Raw genomic sequence first — 19695 nt, 5'->3', positions numbered from 1 at the left:
ACTTTCTGTGAAAGAATAAAAAAAAAGACTTACCCAAGTCTAGCGCAGCAGGTCAAATCTTCTAATTCTGCACCAGCTACATTTTCGTGGTTCACAGACTCTGTTTCACTAGTGGGCATGCTCACTACAAAAATCAATAGATGAAAAAGGTATAAAAAGAAGAAATGCAAAATCTAGATGTACAAGTATTAATTCATCCGAAAAATAATCAAAATCAACTGATGTGTGACCAAATGCAGAGTGCCTTTTGGATTTGAATTGTTGAATGCCCTATTACAGATCATAAAAGAGAAAACAATCAAAATAATCATGTTGTGTCAGACAAATTTTATTTCATACATATAAATATTACTTTCAAGCAAAACAATAATTTCACCAATCTTCAAGTTAAAAATGTAAATAAAATCAGTTGAGTAAGTTACAGGCAGAAATCTAATTGAAGGGTTCAGCAACTTTATAATTAGCATTATGAGAATTATTGCAATAAAATATCTCATTGGTAGGTTCAGATATTTTTAGTGGATTAACCTCTGTATTAAAATAGCCAACAGAGACATGCCATGTGAATTTGTCAAACAAATGCCCATTATTACTGTTAATATTGTTTTACAGCTTATATTTTCTTTGCTAACACTATTACAAGTATAACAACCTGTTATGACGCAGAGGTTAATCCCTTTTACCCCACTTTGTAATCTGGGAAAAAAGTGTTTGGGAAGGTGTTAACTGTTTTACATTAACTTTTAGAGGTTTATTAATATAAAGACCTGACACTCACCTTAAGTGAATAATTAACAAATTAGTTTATTCAACCAGAAAGTTTAATTAAACCAGTAACATTTTAAGTAAAGGATGGTTCAACTGAAATGCTGTTCAAGTAAACGCAAAGAACAGTCATTATCAAAATGATAATAACAACATCTTAGTCACTCTCAAAGCAAATATACAACCAGGTCTAATAACGTTCGTAAGTTTGGAGTTCATCGGTAGTTGTTTGCTGTCTGTAAGGACTGCCTGGTTTGGTATTTCACTGGGTAGAGGGTGATTTATTTAAGACCTGTCTGAAGCTGGCAGAGGTAAGAAACAACTGCTCCAGAGTCTTTTAGCTGAGTGGCTTCTTTAAACTCATTGGCTAACAAAATGCAAAAACCTGCAGATCTGTTACCAAGGCAACCCTGTTGTCTGGTCCTCGAAACAAATGTTGCAACTTTGAGTCTGCCTGTACTCTGCATTTTAAACATCTCAGCAGTGAAGAAAACCAGCTTTTAAAGGGACTGACATAAACAAGTTTTTAAAGGGAACACACACTGTTGATTCCCCTCCAGGATTTTACTTTTTTTACATCTTTATAAACTCAACTTCACAACAAAACTTTCTACCCTCAGACTATTAAATTTTAATGAAAAACAAAGTTGGAATCAGTAGTCAACAAAATTCTGGATTCAGCTTATTAAAGCTTGATATAACTTGAAAACAGGTAATTCAAATATGAGTTTTGCTAGATGTTGCAGTCAAACTTGAATATTGTAGCTAAACTAGTTAAATATTGTATGATTGCTTCTTCAAATCTTGCTTTTACAGATTGGGATAAAACTACATGATTGTTTTGAGACTCAACTCAATGTCTGGGACCAATGTGTTTCCACAGTCCCCTCCTTGGAAGTACCATTATTAGTTTAGAGACTACCTATCACAAAAATTAATGTTCTCATTTCCTCCAGTGGTCCCTAGCTTCTCAGATTCCAGTCTCCAGCCATTTTGATTCACTTCATGTGACATGAAGAAATTGTTGGAGGCACTGGGCCCTGATAACATAGTAAGAAGACTTTAACACCAGGTTAAAGTCGAACAGGTTTATTTGGTAGTAAACACCACTAGCTTTCGGAACGTTGTTCCTTCGTCAGGTGAGTGAGGAGTTCTGATCACGAACAGGGCATATAAAGGCACACACAGTTTACAGAATACTGATTAGAATGGGAGTCTTTACAGCTAATCAGATGCTACGACAACAGATGAATGAACAGCGCTTGACAATGACTTGGCAAGACTGTTCCCTTCCTGTTGGCAAACACTTCGGTGGTCACAGGCATTCGACCTCTGATCTTCAGGTAAATGTTCTCCAAGGCAGCCTTCACGACATATGACAGCGCAGAGTTGCTGAGCAGAAACTGATAGCCAAGTTCTGCACACAAGAGGACAGCCTCAACTGGGATCTTGGGTTCATGTCACACTATCTGTAATCCCCATCTCTTGCCTGAACTTGCAACATCTCACTTACTGTCCTGTCTGGAGACAATACACATCTCTTTAACCTATGCTTAATGCTATCTCTACTCACATTGTCTGCACCTTTAAGACTTGATTAGCTGATTAGCTGTAAAGACTCGCATTCTAATCAGTATTCTGTAAACTGTGTGTGCCTTTATATGCCCTGTTTGTGATCAGAACTCCCCACTCACCTGACGAAGGAACAATGTTCCGAAAGCTGGTGGTGTTTACCACCAAATAAAACTGTTGGACTTTAACCTGATGTTGAGACTTCTTACTGTGTTTACCCCAGTCCAACGCCGCATCTCCACACCCTGATAATATTCCAGCAATGATACTGAAGACTTGTGCTCCAGAACTTGCCACTCCCCTAGCCAGGTTCTTCCAGTACAGTTACAACACTGGCATCCATCCAACAATGTGAAAAATTGGCCAGATTATGCCCTGCACCCAAAAAGCAGGATAAATCCAATCTGGCCAATTACTGTTCAGTCTACTCTCCATCATCAATAAAGTGATGGAAGGCGTCATCAACAGTACTATCCAGCAGCACCTGCTCTGCAATAACCTGCTCAGTGATGCCCAGTTTGGGCTTCGCCAGGATCACTCTGCTCCTGACCTCATTATAGTCTTGGTTCAAACATGGGGCGATACAGTGGCACAATGGTTAGCACTGCTGCCTCACAGCACCAGGGACTCGGTTTGATTCCTGACTTTGACCACTGACTGTGTGGAGTCTGCACATTCTTCCGTGTCTGCGTGGATTTCCTCTGGGTGCTCCAGTTTCCTCCCACAGTCCAAAGATGTGTAGATTAGGTGGATTGGCCATGCTAAATTGCTGCTTAGTGTCAGGGGGAATTAGCTAGGGAAAATGCATGGAATTATGGGGCTAGCGCCTGGGTGGGATTGTGGTCAGTGCAGATTTGATGGGCAGATGGGTTCCTGCTGCACTGTAGAATTCTCTGGATGAGGGATGAAAGAGCTGAATTCCAGAGGTGGAGTGAGAGTGACAACCCCCATCATCAAGGCTGCATTTGATCAAATGTGGCATTAAGAAGCCCAAGCAAAACTGGAATCAATGGGTATCAGGGGGCAAACTCTCTGCTGGTTGGAGTCATACTTAGTGCACAGGAAGATGGTCATGGTTGTGGAGGGTCAGTCATCTCAGCTCCAGCACATCTCTGCAGGAGTCCCTCAGGGTGGTGTCCTTGGCCTAACCATTTTCAGCTACTTCAGCAATGACCTTCCCTCCACCATAAGGTCAGAAATGGGGATTTTCACACAATGATTGCACAATGTTCAGCATCATTTGTGACTCCTCAGATACTGAAGCAGTCCATATTCAAGTGCAACAAGATCTGGACAATATCCAGGCTTGGGCTGACAAATGACAAGGAACATTCACGCCCCAAAAATGCCCGGCAATGACCATCACCAATAAGACACACTTGAACCACTGGCCCTCGGTGTTACCATCACTGAATCCCTCACTGTCAAAATCCTTGGGGCTACCATTGGCCAGAAACTCAACTGGACTCGCCACATTAGCAGTGGCTACAAGAGCAGATCAGAGGCTAGGAATATTGGGTGAGAAAATCACCTCCTGACTCACCAAAGCCTATCCACCATTTACAAGGCACAAGTCAGGAGTGTGACGGAATACTGCTCACTTGCCTGGATGGGCACAGCTCCAAAAACACTCAAGAAGCTTGACACCATCCAGGACAAAGTAGCCCACTTAACTGACACTACATCTACAATATGGCCTCCCTCCACCACCAATGCTCAGTACCAGCAGTGTATACGATCTACGAGGTGCGCTGCAGCAATTCAAAGATCTTTAGACAGTACCTTCCAAACCCAGGACCATTTCCATCTAGAAGGACAAGGGCAAGAGATACATGAGAATACCACCACGTGCAAGTTCCCCTCCAAGCCACTCCTGACTTGGAAATATACCGCTGTTCATTCGCAGTCACTAGGTCAAAATCCTGAAATTCCCTCCCTAATGGCATTGTGGGTCAACCCACAGCCCATGGACTACAGCAATTCAAGAAGGCGGCTCACCACCACCTTCTCAAGGGCAACTAGGGATAGGCAATAAATGCTGGCAATACTCATGTCCCAAGAATAAATAAAAATCTTCCAAAAGTAAGCATTTTGTAGAAAATATTATTATAAAATGCAGAAATCACATGAAAATCAAGACTAATGATGTAATTGTGAGTTCCTTTAATGACCTATCATAACTGATGTATTTATTAGATTTGCAAAATTAGCCAATCATAATCTTTGTACTAAAAACAATCAAAAAGCAAAATACTGTGGATGCTGGAAATCTGAAATAATAACAGAAATTGCTTGAAATGCTCAGCAGATGTGGAGATAAACAAAGTTAATGATGGCAATTCTGTTAGATGTGCAGAATTGGTGGGAAAATTGGTTTAGTTCATGACAGTTTTTTTAGTGCAACTTTAGACCTGAATCTCCCCACTCTGTAATGCAGACGTCACAATCATGAATCTCATTAAAAACCCAGGGAGGGCGGGGTCTATTCATGTCAGAGTCTGACAGCTCCAGAACTCTGCACACGCGCAGTGGTCTTGATCTGTCAGTCTCCCCGTTTGCTGGCCAGGTCAACCACTGGCCAGCTGGGACCCGCCACAGTGCTGCCCCTCCCAGCACCCCCCACAGCATGATCACAGCCCCCACCACAATTTCTGGGCCAATCCCGACTGCCCACCCCATCTTGAAGTGCCCAATGTACAGCCCACATCCCCCGCAGCGGCGGCAAAGCCTCCCCCATCAGACCCCTCCCCACTGGCCCCGTGCCCTGGACTGACCCTACGCCCTGGGCAGACCACCACCTCTTCCCAGCCTGCCCTAATCGCCTCCCTCCAGCCTAGACTGATCCCCTTGAAGAGTGGCAGCAGGACCCCCCCTACTATTCAGTCCTCGGTCCTGCCTACAATAAGCTGCCCTACCCAACTGGCACTGCCCGATGATTGCTGGCAATGCCAAGGTGCCCTCTTGGCATAGGCACTTTGCCCCTTGGGCAGTGCCAGGGACAGAAGCTGGCACTACCAGGGTGCCCATGCCCAGGGGGCACCACCCCCGCTGCCTGACCCCCGGGGGGCCAAATTGCTCCCCCCTTCATTCTGGCAGGCTCTCCAGCTACTTCCCGAACGTGGGGAGCTACTCTAAACCTTACCGAATGAAGTACTCCTGGTAGAGTGGGAGATGCTATTGGGTCCGAACATGCTGGGCCCGATAATCACATTTAAATTACATTTAAAATATATTAAAAACAGATTTAAATTGCTTACCTCTCTCCCCACCGGTTTCCAGCGCAGTCTCCACTGTGCCTGTTTTCCTGCTCTGGGAGACGTGCATGCGTCAGGAATGCATGTGCAAATCCCGCAAAATGGTGGACACGCAATTCTTCCAACTGGACCCGGCAGAAAATTTGCGGGTTGCAATGGGAGAGTTGCCTCCAAAATTTCAATTCCACCCAGGGTTTTCTGTTTCTATTGCACCAAGGCAATGGCTTGCTGAATGTATGTTGCTTAGAAATGTGAGTGGGGTTATGGGATGTGGTGGGAAGGAAAGTGGTGGGATGGGTGGTGGGTTTGGAAAATTCTGTTGAAAGAGCCCTGGTGAGTTGCTGCAGTGCATCTTACAGACAGACGAAGCTGTTAGAACATAAGAAATAGGAGCAGGAGTAGGCCATCTAGCCCTTCGAGCCTGCCCCGCCATTCAATAAGATCATGGCTGATCTGTCGTGGCTCAGTTCCACATTCCCGCCCTCTCCCCATAACCCTTAATCCCCTCTCTTATCAAAAACCCATCAACACGCATCTTAAAAATATTTAGCGAGGTAGCCTCCACCACTTCAACGGGCAGAGAATTCCAGAGATTCACCACCCTTTGAGTGAAGAAGTTCCTCCTCAACTCCGTTCTAAACTGCCCCCCCTTTATCTTGAGGCTGTGCCCCCTAGTCCTATTATCCTTTCTGAGCGGGAAGAGTCTCTCCACCTCTATCCTATCCATCCCATTCATCATCTTATATGTCTCAATGAGATCTCCCCTCATTCTTCTAAACTCTAACGAGTACAAGCCTAGTTTATTCAGCCTCTCCTCATAGCTCAACCCCCTCAACTCCGGCATCAGCCTAGTAAACCTCCTCTGCACTCCCTCCAAGGCCAAAATATCCTTGCGTAAGTACGGCGCCCAAAACTGCACACAGTACTCCAGCTGCAGCCTCACCAATGCCCTATACAGCCGCAGCAAGACCTCCCTACTTTTATACTCAATCCCCCTCGCTATGAAGGCCAGCATCCCATTTGCCTTCCTGACCACCTGCTGCACCTGCAAGCTGGGTTTTTGCGACTCATGCACAAGGACCCCAAGGTCCCTCTGCACCGTCGCCTGCTGCAGTTTTTCGCCACGTAAGTGATAATCCTTCCTACCATTATTCCTACCAAAGTGGACCACCTCGCACTTGCCAACATTAAATTCCATTTGCCATTTCCTGGCCCATTCGCCCAGCCTATCTAGATCCTTCTGTAGACTCTCCCCACCCTCCGCACAATTTGCCTTTCCTCCAATCTTGGTGTCATCAGCAAATTTCGACACCATACACTCGGTTCCCTCCTCCAGATCATCTATATAAATGGTAAATAGCTGAGGCCCCAGCACCGACCCCTGAGGCACTCCACTAGTCACCATCCGCCAATCCGAATAGCACCCATTGACCCCCACTCTCTGCCTCCTATTTGACAACCAGTCCTCTATCCACGCTAACACCCTACCCCCAACTCCCTGTCCCCTGACCTTCTGCAATAACCTCCTGTGAGGTACCTTGTCAAACGCCTTCTGAAAATCCAGAAAGACCACATCCACCGTTACCATTACGCTGGTATACACTGCTTCCATTATGCATCGGTGGTGGAGGGAGTGCATGTTAAATGTGGTGGATGGGGTGCTAGTCAAGAGGGTTGCTTTGACTTGAATGGTGCTGAGTTTCTGGAGTGAAGTTGGAATTGCACTGATCCAGACAAGTGGAGAGCATTCTAACATATTCTTGGCTTGTGCCTTGTAAATCATGGACAAGCTTTGGGGAGTCAGGAGATAAGTTACTTGCCACAAAATTTCGAGCAGTTGTTAGAAGCTCTATGAAGCTGACCAGCTCCAGCCTGACAGCAGTGCTGAAACAGTTTTATTTCATGGCAAAAAAAAGTGCTAGTTTGGACAAAAATTATTGAGCAGCAATGAAATTTTAACAACAAATCTTTTATTACCTTATCCCATGTACCAGCTCTCCATTTTCCCTGGACGCTTTGAAGATATGTCCTTCCACTTTTAAAACCACATACAGCTGACAGCCACAGCAATGACTACTAATTCAGGCTAGAATCTAAGACCTCAAGCCCATAAGAATCCTGTGTTTAGCAGGCAGGCAATAAAGATGGATGTGTGAGCTGGAAGCTGTGTTACTTCATTTTTTCTTATAAAGGCATAAGTTTTAAAAAGGAATTTAAAATTATGATTCCTTCAAACAGAATCTGCATTTAAACAAAATACTTTAGTTGTAACTAAATACACACCTTTGAGTTCAATGTCACTTTATGTTTAACTACTGAAACAAATATACCGTGTAAAACTGTAGAAAGGAAAATAATGGCAACAATTTTGTCCATAACTGCCAATGTTGGTTTTATGGATCAGAGCTAACAGATGTGAAGCCCACTACTGTAAGCATATCACACGTTGAAATGTGTAAGTTATAGATGCTTCAAATACCATTTGAAAAACAACTGAAATTTTTCCTCACCATTGCTTTCAAAAGCAATATGACATACAAATTAGAAATAAACACTAAAATAAGCAAAATACTGCAGGTAAAGGAATCTGAAACAAAAACTCAACGGCTCTGACAGCATCTGTCAAGAGAAAATCAGAGTTAATGGGCAGAATTTTATAACTTTTTTGTTGAAGCATCAGGTAGGTGTGAAACTGGGAGAGTTCCAGATCTGTTTTTTCCTTTCATGCCCAATCATATGCACTATCTGCAAAATTTTGGGCGAATTGTTTCTTGCTGCAGAAGGCAGAGGGCAGGACATAACGTGCCCAAAAGCCTGCAGCTCCGATCGAAGCCTCAAACTGCGCATGCACAGGAAAATAAAATTAAGCAGCTCCCCTGTCAGATACCTCCTGGAGAGATACAGCCTCCCCCTGGCTCCCACGGATGGTGGACGCCCCCCAACATTACTGACTCCCTTACGCCCTCACCCTGGACCTACTTGCACATGGACCCGCCATCACCCCCTAGCCCTGGTGGCTGTCTGACAACCCTCTCTCTCTCTCTCTCTCTCCTGCCTGCAATTATCATAGAGGCACAAATTTGTCCCCACCCCCCATCATCACACCTGCAAGTGCTCACTTGGCTTCCCATCAATGGTAACAAGCAAGCTGCATTTAACTTGCTCAAATGCTCACCCAAATTGCCTGTAGCTGATCTGCCCTAACAAGAGGCAGCTCCATAAAGACCCCCATGGATGGACAGACAGGTAGGCAGTGTAGGAGGAAAGTCAGCACCCAGATTTTCAGAATCCGACCTGGCCTGGTTGCTAGAGATGGTGGAGGCAAGGCGAGACATCCTCTTCTCCCCAGTAGGTTAACATCTAGGCGAAGTAACAGAAAAACAGCCTGGGAGCCTGTGGCCATATCTGTAATTGCCATGGCATTGGCTAGAAGAACCAGCAAACAGTGCTGTAAGAAGATAAATGACCTCATCTGAGCAGCAAGGATGAGTGTTTAATCCAATCTAGTATTTTTATCCAAGTCACCCCCAGATCCCCCGACTCCGCACATTTCCAACCCTGACCCCCAAGCATTCTCCCCCCCCACAAGAGTACCTCAGCGCTTGCCCTCTGAAGGCCACCCCCGATACTCTGCTTGAGTCACGCCACTATATTTTTCATGACTTCTTCTGTCCCCACAGGAGAAGAATGCCCATAACAAATGGGAAAGGGTGAAGACAGGGTTGAGCCTGTCCTCCTTTGAGGAGCTGTCACTGGAGCTTGCAGAAGAGGAGGACATCTGAACCATCAGTGACAGCATGGTCGGGCTGGAGTCTAGAAGTGAGCATCTGTCAATCCTCCACTCAATTTGAGTCAATTACTGAGGGGGCATAAGCTTAACGTGCAAATGATGATGTTTAAAGGAGATGTATGAGGCATGGTTTTGTTTTAAACACAGAGGGTGGTGGGTGCCTGGAACACGCTGCCAGGGGATATAGTGCAAACAGATACGATAGTGAATTTTAAGGGGTGTCTTGACAAATACATGAATAGGATGGGAAAAGAGGGATGTGGTCCCCGGAAGTTGGGGATTTTAGTTCAGACGGGCAGCATGGTCACTGGAGGCTTGGAGGGCTGAAGGGCCTGTTCCTGTGCTGTAATTTTCTTTGGAGAAGTGTCAAATAAGTTGCTTGCATCCCAGATTCCTCTCCATCCCTTACACTTAATCTCGTGTCCTATGCTGCAGGAAAGGACCTGGATGTGCCTGGGCCATTTGACATAGCGGCCCCACTGCTGCTCCCACCCATCTTGCTCCGAAAGCTTGGAAGACTCCTCAGAGGAAGCAGATGAAGGGACCGCCAAGGACGGCACCAGTTTGGCATCAGCTTCCACCTTGTAAATCATCATCCCAGAAATTCTCACAGTGGGTCAAGTTAGTGGCGAGGCATCTGGGTCACTCTCTAATGTGCATGATACATCTGATGATATATATTGGATGTAGGAGGGAATGTCTGAGGCAAGGACTCAGCTGGCCCCAGACTACACGCTGGACCTCTGTGATCACTTCTTCCTCAGCTGTTGGAAATGCAGCAACAGAGCAAGGGAATGCAGGAGGGGCTGACAGCAACATTGGGTCGACTATAAGGCTATTGGGAGGAGTCCCAAAGCTTTCAGGCAGACCAGCTATTGCCTGTCTTGCATGGTTTCCAGGCCAACACTGCAAGGGTGGCAGCTGCAGTGGAGAGCCTAGGGCAGGGAATCCTCATCATGAGTAGCAGAGTCCAAGCAATGGCCAAGTTACAGCAGGCCACAGCGGAGTCCCAGAGGGCTGTGGCTGAGTCACAGCAGGCCACAGCTGACGGCTTCAACAGGCTTCTTGAGATTTTGTGGCCATGGCTGAGAGGCTCGAGAGCTTGCAGAAGACCTAGCGGGATAGCACTAAGATACAGCGGGCTATGACTGCAGCCCTTGAGAATGTGGCTCAATCTCAGAGGACATTTGCTGCTGCCATTGACAGGTGGCCCCCAACTCACAGCGCTGTCATAGAGGGCTTGACCACCATGGCTAGAACGCAGGTAGTCCTCCAGGACTGGAAGGGCCAGATGATGCTGGAGCTTCTGGAGCTCATTGCAGAAGGACTAGTGTCCCATGGAGTACCCAGGAGCCCAAAGGATCCCGAGGGACGAGGAAGTGCTGCAGCCCATGCCAGGGCCTTCCACAAGGGGACAGCGGCTGTGGCTATACCTTCTGACCCCTCCCTTTGTGACACCAGGGCATCTCAGGCACAGCGGGCTGAAGAGAGTGTCATGGAAACGTCCCAGACATCTGGAAGACAGCCACGGCTCTCAATGTCCAGGTCATCCAGAGGACGATTGCCAAGAGCATTACAGGCCATGGGGTGCAGTAGACAGCTGCCCACCTTCACTTCCAATATACCTTCTGGGGAGACACAGAGACATAGTGGTAGACCACGTATAGTTAGGAAGTTGTAGTGGCACTAAGATTGCATGGGAAAGGGCAGCACTAGGTAGATAGAATAGTTATGCACTTTAAAGTCTCATGTTCACGTGTTTGCACGTTATTACTTATTGTTCAGACACTCTTATTGGCATACCCACCTGTGACTAGTTTGTCTCAGGTTTGTCTCCAAAGGGCAAGTCCTTACCCCAGAGGGAACCTGTATGTTGATGTTGGGGGGCAGGTAGGGGATCAACGCTCTGGCACTGAGAAAATGAAAACTCTCAAGTAAAACACTGGCTACAGCGGGTGGCATGCATTGGCAGCAACCCAAAACCCATGAGAGATTCTCTCCCTTCTCCCACCCCACATGCCCTGTGGCCTTGCATGGGGGTTTAGTGATCCCTTGCCCACTACCCAGACGTATGCATAGGAAGCAGAGGTAGGAGTCAGACTAGTTTGTGCCAGGGCATAGCGAGTCATCATCTCCCTCCTACCTGTCACAGAAACTCACTAACAGCATACTCAGGCCCACCACATGAATGTTACAAGATTGCAGGAGACTGCAAAGATTTTAGGACTCAATTGGGGATGGGGGCGGGGGAGGTGGGGAGGTGGAATGAAACCACTGTGTGGCAACACAGGCTCCTAGTGACCAAATCACATGTAGAACAGGGCCTTCCTTGCTGCCCTCACATGCCTGACTCTTGCTGCCACCCACCTGGATGGTGTTGCTCTTCATTATAGTCCTGCTCCTCTTCCTCCTCCTGCTGGGCTATCTCCTCAACAGCTATGCCCAGCTGGTTGGCTTCCACACCCTCCTTTTCCAAAACATCTCCACACTGCTGTGTCAGATTGTCTAGGGAGCAGCACACTACCACAATTCTTGACACTATCAGGGAGCTATGTTGGAGGGCTCCTCCAGAGCGGGCCAAACACCTGAGCCGCATTTTGAGGAGACCTATTGAATGGGTGGCAATGTGGGCCTCATTATATCGGGTCTACAGCTCAGTCTCAGGCCTATCCACAGCCAAGTCCGAAGCGAGTACCCCATGTCCCCCACAAGCCATCCCTGAACCTCAAAGACTTCCGGGATATCCAAGCTCCTCCAGATGATGCTGTCATGGACGCTGCCAGGGTGTCTGGCACAGACGTGCAAAACATTGAGCTGATGGTCACACATCAACTGCACATTTATTGAATGGAAGCTCTTTCTATTCATGAATCTTGCTGGATTCTTGACTGGGGCCTTGCAAGCGACTTAGGTGCAGACTATAGCACTTTTGGCATCCCTGTGATTGCTGAAAATCCTGCAGCCTGGGCTTGCTGATAGGCCTGGTTCAGGTAAAATTTGATATACTGGCCAGCTAGCCTCTCTCACGCACTTGTGAACAGATGCTTGTGAGATGCCACAAAGGTCTCCACTGGCGGTCTGGAAGAACCTGATGGCGTAAAAGTTTTAGGTGGCTGTCAGTTTCACAGCTACCAGGAATGGGTGCCCCCATGCCCTGAGGTGCCAGGTCCTGCAACGAATGTTGCACTAACTCCTTTTGGAGCCGGAGCATTTGGTGGCGTGCAATGCCTGACAGCTGCTTGAAGGACACCTACATTCGGAACTGCCGGTCTCTCTGCTCCCTCCTACTCCTGCACAACCCCAGGTGAATGATAGCCACATCCTGCCTCCAGTGGCAGACTCCCTCTCTCCTGCGAATGGTAAGACCTGGGCCTCCTCTGTTCGCAATTCATCCTCCTGCTCCTCCTCAACTCCAGCAGCAAAAAGAACAGCAAGGTCAATTGGTTGCATCACAAAAGCATCTCATCAATCTGGCTGGGTTGGGGAGAAGATTGGGAAAAGGGGACAGATAGATGGAGAGGTTAAAGAATGCTGTTCACCCCCCAGCTCAGCAACACACACACACACCCACCCTCATATCCCCCAGCTACACATACCCTACCCACTCTTCACAGCCCCCAGCAACATATACTGCCCACCCACCCCCTACAGCCCCCCCAATCATACACAGTCCATAACCTCTCATAGGTTCCAGAATAGTAACACAGCCACCTGCCCAGTCCCCTCTCCATGCCATTCACAGGCAGAGATCCAGAACCTGTGCAGTACTGGCCACAGAGTGCTGCTTTAAAAGCCCCAAGACTGCATCACTGTCCGTTTTCACAGTTTTCAGCAAAACCTCCCCCCAACCCCCCGCAACAGTGCTTCCAGCTGCGAGCACTATGACCATGAGTGAGATCAGCACACCAAGCCGGGTCTGTGCTAAAAGTCCAAGGTTGGATCCCATGAGCAACAAGAGCCCCCACCCTTCCACAAACTCACAGCTTCCCCTGACCCAATTCACAACATGGCCACCATGAAATAGTCCTCTCTGAGCAACATGGAGCAGTTTGAATGCTGAGACTTACCCTCCTCACTCATCCACACTAATGCAGTGCCAGACTTTGACTTATATAAAGGAGATATTTTCCAGACAGATCCAGTTTTGGCAAGTGAGGTGGTAAAGGCAGGTGAGTTGTGATGATTGGGCATGAAGGTCCGTTGATGACATTATGATAAATGCAAAAACATGTAAATTTACGACTTGCCGGTTTGGGCGGACTCTCAATCGTGCCCATTTTCTTACCGTAGTAAAGTGGAAACCAGTACCAAAATGGGTGCCCTTCCCGCTAGACATTTCACATCTGATTTTATGACATTTTTACATCCAAAAACTCGACAAGGTCGTAAAATTCTGCCCAACGTTTCAAGTCTGTTAACACTTCATTGAACTAAAATACGAACATTTAGCATATTGGATGCTGTTAATTAATAATTATTTGTCTCCAGTCCCACATCAACATTCTTGACTCTGAACTGTCATCATTAGTGGTCCAGGAAATCACTGTTATAGCTACAAAAAAATACCACGCAGACCATAAAACCAATGAAGGAGGCCTGCCACCAGTTCTTTGATATAATTAGGGCATTTCCCCAATGTATAGAATTAAATCATATAAAAAATAATACCTTCAAAATAATAAATCCTCAAAAGAGTTGCCTTTACTTAACAAGCTTAGTTGTATATACATTAGTCCCTCTTGTAAATGAAAACAAAATACACATATATTTTTTCATCACGCCTGATAATTTCCACAGAGTCTAAAAATGTGTAGCAAACACTTCATGTTTCCTATAAAATAATCTTCAGGAGCATGGCTGTGAGTTAAGTTCAAAAATGTCATATCCCAGTAAAAAAAATTACTAATACTGGCACCAATATACTGGAGTTCCATTTTAAGGCACTGTCATGGATCTGCTTAGTGACTGCAACCACAAGAATTTAACAAGACATTTCAGGATGTGATTTGCCCAGCAACATGTAGAAATCTGACTTGTGACAACAGGAACCAGCATTCAAAAGATGTGATTTTCCCAATAACAAGATTAGCAGATATCTAGACAGAACCTGGTGTAAATTGTCCTTTTAGTGGAAAACAGCTTATGTAGAGAACTGAGAGTTCAGTATACATATACTAATTTCTAGAGTCAAAGAATTTCAGAGATGCAGACAGCCAAATACGTAGAATCAAGAATTATAGAGGAAAATTTGTATAATTGCCAGCATCCACAGAAGCACACAGGCCAATTTACATCCGACAGCCGAGAAGCCAGTTCGCATCTAACAGCCTGAGAGGCCATCCTGCAACTTACAGCCAGGAGGTAAAGTTCCATCTAAATCTTAGAGCCAAGGCAGTGCAGAAACGTGCACGAAGACAGTTTAAATATCTTTGTCAGATCAGAAAAATACATTTTCCACAGTTGATCCTTCGCCTTATATTGTGTGATAACTATAAGCTGGATTTGACTTATAGATTTATTTATTTGGTCAATGGAAATGGGGGGTGCAAGGGCAGATCTGAACCCTGATCTCACATTTAAGATTTTTATAATTTTATCATTAACACATTCTCAATTCAGGGATTGAATTTTATGGGCCCCCGCCAGCTGGTATCCTGCTCCAGGAGTCTGTAAAATTCCTGGGAGTGGCCTTTCTACTTCCTATCCACCTGTCTCTGACCTGTCTGCAATTTTACATTAAGTGGGTGAGCCCAAATTGAGGCCATAAAATGGTCATTTAATGGCAGTGGAGGTCAGGGACAGGAGGAAGCCTGGCAATTTAGTCTGCAATTTAGCCTTGGTGGGAAAGGGCAGGAGGTTACTTTGCCCACAGGTCCCCTTTCTTAATTGTGGGAGCCTTGCCTATAGCCTGCCCCTGCTCCAGGTTTCCCTCCCACACTCCCCTGAACCCCTCCTGGGCCTCCCCTCCTGACCCAGCCTCATGGGCCTCACACTTACCCATGTCCTGAGGCTTCTGGCACTTTCTGCAATCCCCAGATCCTTAGTCTCAGCAATGACTAATGTTCCTGGTGGTGCTGCTGGGACTACAGAGCAGTGGAGTCAGCTCTCTGAAGTGGGACTTCAACTGGGCCAAAAGGCGGAAATCCCATATCCTGCCCATTCAAACATTTTCATTAGTGGGGAGGGATGGGAAAATCCTGCCGCCAATTGTTTGTGTACGTCAAACTCCAACCTGCTGTTTTGTAAAGGTGGTGTAACAATAAAATGCTGCCAAACATAATATCAATGATAGATATCTTAACTAATCTTCTGAAGCCTGGGAACACACAAGAACCAAGAAAAATCATATTTGGATAACACAGATTTATATGTGTTGCAGCTCTGTGTTGTGGCGAAGCGTCATAAGAATAATGTAGTCTATTGACTTTATAACACTAATGGCAACTATTTCTAAAAATGGACCTATATCAAAACTTCAATGATACACTCATTTATGTTAAGTCTTAAAGACTGATAATGAGGATGGGAATATACAAAAATAACAAATTTGGGATGGGACAGGGATATTTAACAATGCGCCTTTAAGTGACAATGCAGTATGTAACTGAAATGGCATTACATGTTCCATAATATTGAAATTCATACATATTGTCACTATAATGTAAAAATGACAACATTAATGAGTTACAATGTACTATAAAACCATGTAAATTAGTAAAGGGGGTCCAAGTGAAAAAGTTATTAACAACCACTGAATAACCTGTAACAAAAGTCTACATTTTAACAACTGACAAATACACAATGGAGGCACCAATTAAAATGCCAGTGTGTTAACATTATCATGAATGACTAAACCAAGCAAACATTTTCTTCTTTTCAAGAAAGTCAGCCAAGATGGTTCCTTTTACACTTGTGGTAAATGTCATAGATCAAACAACAGAGGTCAGCAATGAACATTAATATGGAGACTGGTATGGTAAGCAAAGCAGGTCAAAATACAGAGAAACCATTGCAACAAACAAGATACAACAGTTTGGCAGTATTAATTAGTTGATCATGTTCAGAGGAAAGGTGGGATAAGCTGCCTTGACTTTAAAGTGAAAACCATTTAGTATGGCACAAAGGAACTGGCAAATCAGACGTGATGGAGTGAAAGGGAAAACCATTCACCAACCAGTCATAAGTAACACAAATGTAAGAGGTGACACATCAGATCCTAAGATATCACGGCGAAGATTCACACATCAATACCAATGAGTCAATTTTTAGATGTTTCATGAATAACTTCATTCCATCATTAGGTTGGGAGTAGAACTGTTTGGTGATATTTCTACCATGCCCAAGTCCATTTACATCTCTTCTGATAATGAAGCAACCAGTCTATAGTAGACCTGGATAATATCTAATCTTGAGATGACAAGTGACAGGTAGTGTTAGTCACTTAATTGGCAGGTAATAACTATCTACAATAAAAGAAGGTTCAAGAACCTTCGCTTAACATCCAATCCTACCACTATTTCTCATTGGAAACTAAAAGCAGAGTAGGCTACTCAGCCCTTCGAGCCTGCTCTGCCATTCATTTTCATCATGGCTGATCATCGAGTTCAATGATTCTCTCCTTACCCTCATATCCCTTGATCCCTTTAGTCCCAAGAGCTATATCTAATTTCTTCTTGAAATAAGACAACATTTTGGTCTCAACTTCATTGTGGTGGTGAATTCCACACATTCACCACTCTCTGGGTGAAGACATTTCTCCTCACCTCAGTTCTAAAAAGTTTACCCCTTATGCTCAAACTATGACTCCTAGTTCTGGACTCCCCCACCACTGGAAACAATCTTTCTGAATCTACCCTCTTTAACTCTAGAAATGTACAACTTTCTATGAGATCCCCTCTCATACTTCTAAACTCCAGTGAATATAATTCAAACTGACTTAGTCTCTCCTCATATGACAGCCCTGTCATCCCAGGAATCAGCCTGGTAAGCCTTCACTGTACTCCCTCTATAGCAAGGGCACTCTTCCTCCAACAAGGACACCAAAACTACGCACAATACTCCAGATGTGGCCTCACCAACACCCTGTACAATTGCAGCAAACCATCCCTATCCCTCCACTCAAATCCTCTCGCCATGAAGGCCAACATACCATTTGCCTTCTTTCTTGCCTGCTGTACCTGTGCACTTACTTTCAGCGACTGGTGCATGAGAACTCCAAAGTTTCTTTGAGTATCCATCTCTCTCAATTTACACCTATTCAAGTCTTCTGTCTTCCTATTATTGCTGCCTAAGTGGATAACCTCACATTTATTCACACTATACTGCAGCTGCCCACTCACTCAGCCTATCAAAATTATGCTGAAACATCTCTGCATCCTCCCCACAGCTCACCTTCCCACTCAACTTTGCATCATCTGCAAATTTGGAGATAATAAATTTAGTTCCCTCTTCCAAATCATTAATATATAATGTGAACAGTTGGGGTCCTAGCACAGATTCTTGCGGAACCCCACCAGTCACTGATTGCCAATCAGAAAAAGACCCATTTATGCCAACTCTGTTTCATATCTGCTAACCAGCTTTCTATCTATCTCAAGACATCACCTACAAGCCACTTTACATGGTAGTCTGTTATGTGAGACCATGTCGAAAGCCTTCTGAAAGTCTAAATAAACTACATCCACTGGTTCTACTTGGTTAACTCTACTAGTTACATCCTCAAAAAATTGCAATAGATTCGAGCATGATGTCCCTTTTGTAAATCCACGCTGACTTTGTTTGATTACCCTACTGCTTTCCAAATGCTGAGTTATGAAATCCTTGAAGGCGTTTGATAAGGTGCCTCACAAAAGGTTGCAGCAGAAGATTAAGGTACACGGAGTTGGGGGTAAAGTACTAGCGTGGATTGAGGATTGGTTATCTAACAGGAAGCAGAGAATTGGAATAAATGGGTGCTTTTCAGGTTGGCAGTTGGTGACTAGTGGCGTATCGCAGGGATTGGTGCTGGGACCTCAACTGTTTACCATATACATAGACGACCTGGAGGAGGGGACCGAGTGTATGGTAACAAAGTTTGCTGATGACATGAAGATGAGTGGGAAAGTGAATTGCATGGAGGACGCGGGAAGTCTGCAGAGAGATCTGGATAGGCTGAGTGAGTGGGCGAGGATCTGGCAGATGGAGTATAACGTTGGCAAGTGTGAGGTTATCCACTTTGTAAGGAATAGTAGTAAAATGGACTATTATTTAAACAGTGAAAAATTACAACATGCTACTGTGCTGAGGGACCTGGGGGTCCTTGTGCATGAATCACTAAAACTCGGTCTCAGGTGCAGCAGGTGATCAAGAAGGCAAATGGAATGTTGGCCTTTATCACAAGGGGGATAGAATATAAAAGCAGGGGCATTTTGCTGCAATTGTACAAGGTGCTAGTGAGGCTGCAACTGGAGTACTGTGTGCAGTTTTGGTCCCCTTATTTGCGAAAGGATATATTGGCCTTGGAGGGAGTACAGAGAAGGTTCACCAGGTTGATACCAGAGATGAGGGGGTTAGTTTATGAGGAGAGATTGAGTAGATTGGACCCGTACTCGTTGGAGTTTAGAAGGCTGAGGGGTGACCTTATAGAGACATATAAGATAATGAAGGGGGCTAGATAGGGTAGAGGCAGAGAGATTCGTTCCACTTAGAAAGGAAACAAGAACTAGAGGACACAGCGTCAAAATAAGGGGGGGTCAATTTAGAAGAGTTGAGGAGGAACTTCTTCTCTCAGAGGGTAGTGAATCTCTGGAATTCTCTGCCCATTGAAGCAGTGGAAGCTACCTTGTTGAATATGTTTAAGTCACAGGTAGATAGATGTCTGATCGATAAGGGAATTAAGGGTTATGGGGAGCAGGCAGGTAAATGGAACTGAACCACTTTCAGATCAGCCATGATCTTATTGAATGGCAGGGTAGGCTCGAAAGAGCAGGAGTAGGCCAACCAACCCCACTTCTTATGTTCTTAAGTTCTTGATAACAGACTCCAGCAAGTTCCTCAGTACCAATGTTAGACTCACTGGTCTATAATTCCCTGTTTTCTCTCTATCTCCCATTTTGAATAGTGAGTTTACATTAGCTACCCTCCAATCTGTAGGAACTGTTCCCAGAGTCCAAGGAATTGGAAAATAATCACCAATGGATCTACTATTTCCAAGGCCACTTCCTTAAGTGCTCCAGGATGAAGATTATCAGGACTTGGAGATTTATCCCAAGGGCGATAATCCCATCAATTTCCTCAAAACAATTTCTCTACTCATGCTGATTTCTTTCAGCTCCT

The 19695-nt window shown here is 45.1% G+C and overlaps 1 protein-coding gene across 1 annotated transcript in view; it reads right to left on the bottom strand.

Moving 5' to 3' along the window:
- Window positions 1-19695, bottom strand: part of cacna1c (calcium channel, voltage-dependent, L type, alpha 1C subunit) — a 1035639-nt gene that overhangs the window by 509514 nt on the left and 506430 nt on the right. The window contains exon 10 of the mRNA XM_080190924.1: window positions 34-124. Coding sequence (XP_080047050.1) covers window positions 34-124 — 91 coding nt within the window. The remainder of the gene's footprint in view (window positions 1-33; window positions 125-19695) is intronic.

This window comes from Carcharhinus amblyrhynchos, chromosome 6 (assembly GCF_965287045.1).
Source record: "Carcharhinus amblyrhynchos chromosome 6, sCarAmb.v2.hapA, whole genome shotgun sequence".
Lineage (NCBI taxonomy): Eukaryota > Metazoa > Chordata > Chondrichthyes > Carcharhiniformes > Carcharhinidae > Carcharhinus > Carcharhinus amblyrhynchos.
This window is presented reverse-complemented; position numbering and strand designations above follow the sequence as displayed.